The sequence below is a fragment of the Scyliorhinus torazame genome, chromosome 1 (genome assembly GCF_047496885.1).
Source record: "Scyliorhinus torazame isolate Kashiwa2021f chromosome 1, sScyTor2.1, whole genome shotgun sequence".
NCBI lineage: Eukaryota > Metazoa > Chordata > Chondrichthyes > Carcharhiniformes > Scyliorhinidae > Scyliorhinus > Scyliorhinus torazame.
Window position 1 is genome coordinate 388,857,616 of NC_092707.1, and position 9,287 is coordinate 388,866,902.

The 9,287-nt window shown below is 42.4% G+C and overlaps 1 protein-coding gene across 4 annotated transcripts in view; it reads left to right on the plus strand.

The window, feature by feature from the left end:
* The window catches only part of smyd3 (SET and MYND domain containing 3), a 1,068,428-nt gene extending 1,062,441 nt beyond the window's left edge, over positions 1 to 5,987 (plus strand). For 3 of the 4 annotated variants that reach the window (XM_072512909.1, XM_072512917.1, XM_072512922.1), the window contains 2 exons: positions 1,022 to 1,130; positions 5,177 to 5,987. In XM_072512909.1, coding sequence (XP_072369010.1) covers positions 1,022 to 1,130; positions 5,177 to 5,290 — 223 coding nt within the window. In that variant the 3' untranslated portion in view covers positions 5,291 to 5,987. The remainder of the gene's footprint in view (positions 1 to 1,021; positions 1,131 to 5,176) is intronic. The other variant, XR_011948475.1, reaches the window with a different exon arrangement.
* The last annotated feature ends 3,300 nt before the right edge of the window (positions 5,988 to 9,287 follow it).

Genomic DNA, 9,287 nt, shown 5'->3' on the forward strand with positions numbered 1-9,287 from the left:
CATTTTTTCTAATTAAGGGGCAATTTAGCGTGGCCAATCCACCTAACCTGCACATCTTTGGGTTGTGTGGTGAGACCTACGCAAACACAGGGAGAATGTGCAAACTCCACACGGACAGTGACCCAGGGCCAGGATTGAACCTGGGACCTCGGCGCCGTGAGACTTCAGGGCTAACCCACTGCGCCACCGTGCCGCCCTATCCTACTCTTCTTTGAGGAGTGGCATATCCCATGCCCTGTTTTAGACACCCACCCTTGTCAATCATCTGGAGTGGTATTTGAACCCATGGGTTTAGGGTGGCATGTTAGCACAGTGGTTAGCACTGTTGCTTCACAGCTCCTGGGTCCCGGGTTCGATTCCTGGCTTGGTCACAGTCTGCGGAGTATGCACATTCTCCCCGTGTGTAAGCCTACTTGTGACAATAAAGATTATTATTCTGATTCAGAGCCAACCCTTTGAGTTATGAATGTTCCTGATCCCAAGACGGAAGGGTAGGTGATAGCCATTAATGAAAGGAAGATCAGAACAACAGGAAATACAACTCCAGGCGCCCCCCCCCCCCCCCCCCCCCCGGGCAAGGTCCTACATGATTTGCCATGTGACCTCTGCCACGAAGCACTGACTGGAAGCAGCCATGTTACATTCAGAGCACAATAAACATCGTACTCTTTGAGCTCATTACAGAACTTGTGCAAACGCTCCCTGCAAATGTCCAGGGCAGACATTATGAATCAACTTGAGAGTGTCTGTTCTTTCAATTCTGGCTTAAATACCGAGAACGCTTGTGGTGCTCACCCACCTGCTGGAGAGGTCGAACAATCCCAGTTGGATTCCTAGGGAACCACCATGGAAGGGAACGATAACCTAGGATAGATACAGGGGCCGACTTCACCTCCCCCTCTCTTGTGATTTGGGTTCTCACGAGTTAGCCAGCCTGCAGATCATACTACGCGTGACGTTTACCAGAGGTTGTCAAGCATGCTCTCGCTAAAATTGGTCTGTACCGTGGATCTACTTTCAGGTTGTACTACGCTGGCCCTCATCCTGTGAGAGGAGTGCAACTAATGAGAGTGGGCAAGCTGCAACATCACCAGGGAAGGCTGGGGCAAGCACGGGACACACTAAAGCAGGTCAGTGAGTCCGGGAATCCGATCCCATTCTTCCACCTTGCTCACTCGTGTTGCTTGAGGGAAGTTCTCTAGTTCAAAGCATACCCTCTATCCTTTTCACATTATAAAATCTTACTGCCCAGCAGGAGGCCATTCGGCCCCTTGTACCTGTGACAGCACTTTGAAAGAACTGTGCAGTGTCGCCCAACTGCCCAAATGTTTCCCTGGATCTCTGCGAATTAATTCTCTGCAAGTTCATGTCAAATTGTCCTTTGACAGTTCCTCTACAATCTGATCCCAACACCCTTTCTGTGGATTACAGATTTTAATAACCCTGTGGGAAAGAGTTCTTCCTCATTCTCACTCTAGTTCTTTCATTCTCTTTCTTCCAATATAACCCCTTTTACTATAATCCCTTTTCTAATATAATCCCTTTTCCAATATAATCCCTTTTCCAATATAACCCCTTTTACTATAATCCCTTTTCTAATATAATCCCTTTTCCAATATAATCCCTTTTCCAATATAATCCCTTTTCCAACAAAAACCCTTATGCAATATAATCCCTTTTCCAATATAACCCCTTTTCCTATAATCCCATTTCCAATAATCCCTTTTCCAATATAATCTCTTTTTCAATAATCCCATTTTCCAATAATCCCTTTTCCAATATAATCCCTTTCCCAATAAAATCCCTTGTCCAATATAACCCCTTTTCCAATATAATCCCTTTTCCATTATAACCCCTTTTCCAATATAATCTCATTTACAATATAATCCCTTTTCTAATATAATCCCTTTTCCAATATAATCCCTTTTCCAACAAAAACCCTTATGCAATATAATCCCTTTTCCAATATAACCCCTTTTCCTATAATCCCTTTTCCAATAATCCCTTTTCCAATATAATCTCTTTTTCAATAATCCCATTTTCCAATAATCCCTTTTCCAATATAATCCCTTTCCCAATAAAATCCCTTGTCCAATATAACCCCTTTTCCAATATAATCCCTTTTCCATTATAACCCCTTTTCCAATATAATCTCATTTACAATATAATCCCTTTTCTAATATAATCCCATTTCCAATATAATCCCTTTTCCAATAACCCTTTCCCAATATAACCCCTTTTCCAATATAACCCCTTTTCCAATAACCCTTTCCCAATATAACCCCTTTTCCAATAATCCATTGTCCAATATAACCCCTTTTCCAATATAACCCCTTTTCCAATATAATCCCTTTTCCAATATAACTCCTTTACCAATAATCCATTGTCCAATATAATCCTGTTTCCAATATAACCCCTTGTCCAATAATCCATTGTCCAATATGATAATAATAATCATTTATTGTCACAAGTATGAAGTTACTGTGAAAAGCCCATAATCCCTTTCCACACATAATCCCATTTCTAATATAATAATCTTTCCAATATAATCCCATTTCCAATAATCCATTGTCCAATATAATCCCTTTTCAAATATAATCCCTTTTCAAATATAATCCCCTTTCCAATATAACCCCTTTTCCAATATAATCCCTGTCCAATAATCCCTTTTCCAATAATCCATTGTCCAATATAACCCCTTTCCAATAATCCCTTTTCTAATATAAACCCTTTTCCAATATAATCCCTTTTCCAATATAAACCCTCTTCCAATAACCCCTTTTCCAATAATCCCTGTTCCAATATAACCCCTTTTCCAATATAATCCCTTTTCCAATAATCCATTGTCCAATATAATCCCTTTTCCAATAACCCTTTTTCCAATATAATCCCTTTTCCAATATAATCGCTTTTCCAATAATCCATTGTCCAATATAATCCCTTTTCCAATATAATCCCTTTTCCAATAATCCATTGTCCAATATAATCCCTTTTCCAATAACCCCTTTTCCAATATAATCCCTTTTCCAATAATCCATTATCCAATATAATCCCTTTTCCATTATAAGCCCTTTTCCAACAATCCCTTTCCCAATATAATCCCTTTTCCAATATAACCCCTTTTCCAATATAACCCCTTTTCCAATAATCCCTTTTCCAATATAACCCCTTTTCCAATAATCCCTTTTCTAATATAAACCCTTTTCCAATATAATCCCTTTTCCAATATAAACCCTCTTCCAATAATCCCTTTTCCAATATAATCCCTTTTCCAATAATCCCTGTTCCAATATAACCCCTTTCCCAATATAACCCCTTTTCCAATATAATCCCTTTTCCAATAATCCATTGTCCAATATAATCCCTTTTCCAATAATTCATTGTCCAATATAATCCCTTTTCCAATAACCCCTTTTCCAATATAATCCCTATTCCAATATCCCTTTTCCAATAATCCATTATCCAATATAATCCCTATTCCAATAATCCCTTTTCCAATATAGTCCCCTTTCCAATATAATCTCTTTTCCAATAATCCATTGTACAATATAACCCCTTTCCAATATAATCCCTTTTCCAATATAGAAAATTTCATAGAATTTACAGTGCAGAAGGAGGCCATTCGGCCCATCGAGTCTGCACCGGCTCTTGGAAAGAGCACCCTACCCAAGGTCCACACCTCCACCTAATCCCCACAACCCAACAACCCCACCCAACACTAAGGGCAATTTTGGACACTAAGGGCAATTTATCATGGCCAATCCACCTAACCTGCACATCTTTGGATTGTGGGAGGAAACCGGAGCACCCGGAGGAAACCCACGCACACACGGGGAGGATGTGCAGACTCCGCACAGACAGTGACCCAAGCCGGATTCGAACCTGGGACCCTGGAGCTGTGAAGCAATTGTGCTACCCACAATGCTACCGTGCTGCCCCTTTTCCTTTTCCAATAATCCATTATCCAATATAATCCCTTTTCCAATATAATCCCTTTTCCAATAATCCATTGTCCAATTTAATCCCTTTTCCAATATAATCCCTTTTCCAATAAAATCCCTTTTCCAATAATCCATTATCCAATATAACCCCTTTTCCAACATAATCCTTTTTCCAATATAATCCCTTTTCCAATAATCCATTGTCTAATATAATCCCTTTTCCGTTTATTCCTCTTCCAATACAATCTTTTCCGATACAATCTCTTTTCTAATATAATCTCTTTGCCAATAACCCCTTTTCCAATATAACCCTTTTTCAATTTGAATAATTTCCTAGATTATTGAAACCAAGAACTGAGTGGAATAAGATGGCAATAAAATGAAACGATTCCACACGATCCTCTACTTAAATAATTCACTATTCAAGGCCAAGACACTGATTTGTGGCTTCCGCAGAAAAACGGGCAGCATTACAAAGCGGGAATCCAAAACACTGGAGAAGATCCCAGAATCCCATTCAATGAAGATGGAAGGGAATTGTTCAGTAGGTGACCATGATTGCAGTTGGATGGGATTGTGGAATGCGTTCCCTGAAACACAAGTACAACATTCCCGAAGTCTATGGAGTTTTGACCTTGAACAACACAAACCTGTGACCTTAATTCTAGAATCTGGGCAGGCTGCTTGTGAGCAGAGCCTCTGTGGTAACAGGAGCGCTGCACCCATCTCATCCACCTCCCCTTATTCCATCTCTGTGAAGGATGAATTCTGGTGTTAATTGCTTTGGATGGACACTGCTAAAGTGAAGAGCATTAGCATAACAACAAATTAGTATTTATTTCAACTGTTCTGTTATTTGTGCAGTGCCATGTTCTAATAAATGGTTCAATTCCTTTCTCTTTCATCATATGCAGAGGGAAAAAAATTATATGGTGTTTAGCAATGCAGCAGCCGCGTTATTATCTGTTATTCTTGCAGTTTTGCCGGTTAAGGTATAAATTTGCATAACATTACACGCTTCTGTAGAGCTCAGCCCTAGCAGCCTGATTCAGAGCAGATAGAGAGAAATGGCTGTTGAGACACTGCTATTACAAGGTGGAATTTGTACAACTCGTCTGTCAGTCACCTTGTACAAAGGGCAGTATCGCAGGCTGTGAGTTAGAGGGACAACTGGAAGTGAGCTGTGTGTTTAGCAATGGAGTGTCACACTAACTTGTTCGCTCTTTCACTGGCAGGCGTTTGACATCCTGAAGGTGACACACGGAAGAGAACATTCCCTGACTGGAAATCTGAAACAGATCCTGGCAGAATGCGAGGCCGAGCTCAGCAGCAGACCTGAGCAGATGTGAACGGACCCAAGTAGTCACTGTCTGTCTGCGTTTGTGACTACGTGTGTGCCTGCTCATCCACCTGCTTACATGTGTGTGTATGCGTGTGTGTGCATGTGTGTGCGTGCCTGCCCATCCACCTGCTTACATGTGTGTCTGCATGTGTGTGTGTGCATGTGTGTGACTGCGTGTGTGCATGTGTGTGTGTGTGCTTGCCTATGTGCCGGTATGTTTCGTATGCCCAAAATGCAGGACCAAAGCTGGACTGTCAGTAACTGTTGGCCCAACACCTTGTTGAAGACGAACAATCAAACTGATGCAACTTACTAAATTGCATTGTGAGGAATCGTTGGGGCAGCCGACAGGATCCACAGTGGTTATGGGTGAATTCTGCAACATATTTGGATTACAGTGCTGGATACATACTTTGTTTGTAAAGTGGTAAAGTAGATGAACCCGTTTGCTGATAGTTATGAAATTTCCTTCTTTGTGGAATCACCACCGTCCTGGCGGGGGAACCTCTTGTATCTTTATGATGTTAAGTAGATGAGGTCACCTTGAGAATTGGATCAATCTGTCAGTCCCCAGGACATTTACTTACAGCCAGGTGTGGAAGGCCAGGGATTCAGAGGCTGACCGCCTCTGTGCCTTAATCGTTTTGCTTATTCTGTTTGATACCAAGTTTACCAATAAACCAATTTTGCATTCCTATCAATAAGTGTGGGTGATCAAAAGCGATAACCTCACCACTGCAATGAGATCAGATTGCCTCTTCATGTCCTAATGAAAGAACTTCAGTTCCACTTTTCTCCTCACAACTAAAGCCTCTCGGTCTCAGAGGGTGTCACCTTGGTGAATTTTTCTACATGTTCTATATCGCCTTAGCATCCTTCCCAAAAGAGAGCCTAAATCTGGGCACAATGTTTGAACCACTGCTTTGTGTAGGTTTGGCTTTACCATTTTGCTGTTAATACTTGCACCGATTTATAATAGGAGCTGGTTTGCACCTCGGGGCTGGTTTAGCACAGTGGGCTGAATAGCTGACTTGCAATGCAGAACAATGCCAGCAACGCATCTTCAATTCCCATACCGGCCTCCCCGAACAGGCGCCGGAATGTGGCGACTAGAGGCTTTTCACAGTAACTTCATTGAAGCCTACTTGTGACAATAAGCTATTATTATTATTATTATAAAACATAAACCCCATCTGTTTATTTTACACAGTTTTATCACTAGGTCCCCCCGCTGTGTGGTCTCTCCTCTGGGTACCGCACTCTAAGAGGGCATTGGTGACCAGTAACTTCCATTAGATTGGTCCACGATTATGGTTGGCAAAGTCCTGCAGTGGTTCTTCTGCGGTATGACTGACCGGGAACTCTCCCACTCCCACCACCTGCCATCAAGTGCATTGGAATGATTTACAGGCTGATAGTCAACCTGTTGGGCCACGTTATGAACATGCCTTCCATGGCCATCAAGTTACAGAATGGGACTTGAACCCAGAGTTGCTGGCCCAGAGGTAGGGATGCTATCATTGCAACAAAAGACCTCTCTGGGGGAAGATCACCAAAACCTTTGGGCAAACCTTGCCACATATATGGCTGGCACGGCGATGCCCCAACTGGTAGCAGGGGCGGAAATCCTTGACACCCCTGAGCAAATAATTACCCAAATGCTGCTATGAAGTATGGATGCTACAGAAGAAAGTTGCTGAGAGGACGGGAGTTGTCTCACAAGTGTGCTTACTGGTTTAGTCTGAACGTTGTACGTTCATTCTTCAGCAATTCTGAATCAGAGTTCAGCGTCTGTGCCAACTGCTGGGCAGCATTCAATACAAGGCAGGAATAACAGGCTCAATGAGGTTTACTTGCTGCCTCAACTACACCTCGGAATGGCGATATTCTGTGGCAAAGAATACCTGGCCTGACAAAGGCTTTTAAAAACATGTTGTGCAACTTTCAGAAAACAATGTTCTTGCTTATGGGAAGACAAATGGGATTGTTTATAAAGCAGTAGTGATCGCTATTTGAATTGAGAATCAACTGGAAAGAGCATTGAGGCCAAAGATTACATTTCTTTTCTTTTTACTGTCATAAAGATGTACTCAAATGAAGACCATTCAGCCCATCATGTCTGTGTCAGCTCTTTGAAGGCCTCCAGTTAGTTTCCATCTCCTACTCTCTGGCTGGGATTTTCCAGCCCCGCCTGCTGCTGTTATTTTCCAGCTCCTCCCGTCGCCATTATTTTCCGGTCCCATCGAAAGCTAATGGCCCCCTGCATATCCTCCCACAGAGGGCCCCGAAATCTTGGCCTTTGTCTGCTGCCTTGCAATTTTCTCCCCTTTAACTATTGACCCAGTTTCCTTTTGTAAGTTACCATTGAATCTGCTCCTGCCATGCTTTCACAGATCTCAGTCCCTTGTGAAACTTTTATATTTAACAGGACTTTCCACTTCCTGATCTGGACAGGCAATCAGAATACACCCACATGGTACAGGTTTCTCCCATTTGTTACCACCTAGTAGCCACTAGGATACATTTTGGCCATATGTGTCTTTCGCAAGATGCAACTAACATTACAGCACACATCCAGGGGAGGCCTCTGTCCAGATAGAGACTTAAAATGCTCAAAGAAAGTGGGGGAAATTAGATAGGATAGAAGGACAAAGGAAGAGAAACCGGGAAAATAGAAGAAATGTGCGAGGGAAACAACGCAAAGATCGAAGGAAAGATGCTGGAATATAGAAGGAGAGATGAAGAGAGAGTGTGTGGATCATTGAGGAATTTATACTGGAGTGCAAAAATACAAGTTTCTCTTGAAAAAAAACAAGACAAAAGGAACATAAGCAAGAATGAGAAGAATTAAATTGGACGACTAAATCAAAAACAACAGAAGTAAGTGTGTGATCTACAATTTTTTCTGTCTTTTTGTTTTGCTTCATTTATATAACTTCGATCAAAATATCCTAACAGTTAGGTCCCTTTCACAATCTATTCTCAGTTTCTTACTTTCTTCGAAAAATAGAGCAAGCTCTGGCTCTGATTGCCAGTAGCACATCCTCCATTTCACAAGAACTTGTACGTTAAAGCCTTACTGCCGTTCAATCGCACCTTAAACATTTACATGTTTTAGTTCATTAGACAGTTTAATGGAAGGAGCATCTCGTTCCGCCATGTAACCTAACCAGTGTCTCCTCGCGATTCACCGTGATGTTCCATTCGTAACATTTAGGGCCTGCTTTCTGTTTGAAACGTATTTTCTCCCTTGTGGTGCTCGAGACAGACACTGGAGGCTTCCAGTAATCAACAGTGGGGTTTAATGATGAACGGCAAAGGCAGTTAGATAACAGGCACAGAACAATATACAACTCTTTACTCTCCAGCTCCCAGGTCCTCACAGCCCAGGGTCCCGCTCCCAGGGCCCTGCGCAAACTCCCCATTGGCCAGTTTGCACGCTCCTGCATGATTGGTCCTGAGCTGGGCATGTGGTCAGTGAAGCTCACCCCCTTAAAGGAGCCACACTACCACATCGCTCCCCACTTAAGTCTCTTGATACACTTACTCATAACTATGTCAAAAGTCACAATAGAATAGAACATTACAGCGCAGTGCAGGCCCTTCGGCCCTCGATGTTGCGCCGACCTGTGAAACCACTCTAAAGCCCATCTACACTATTCCCTTATCGTTCATATATCTATCCAATGACCATTTAAATGCCCTTAATGCTGGCGAGTCCACTACTGTTGCAGGCAGGGCATTCCACGCCCTTACTACTCTCTGAGTAAAGAACCTACCTCTGACATCTATCCTATATCTATCTCCCCTCAATTTAAAGCTATGTCTCCTCGTGCTAGCCATCACCATCCAAGGAAAAAGGCTCTCACTGTCCACCCTATCTAATCTTCTGATCATCTTGTATGCCTTTATTAAGTCACCTCTTAACCTTCTTCTCTCTAACAAAAACAGCCTCAAGTCCCTCAGCCTTTCCTCATAAGATCTTCCCTCCATACCAGGCAACA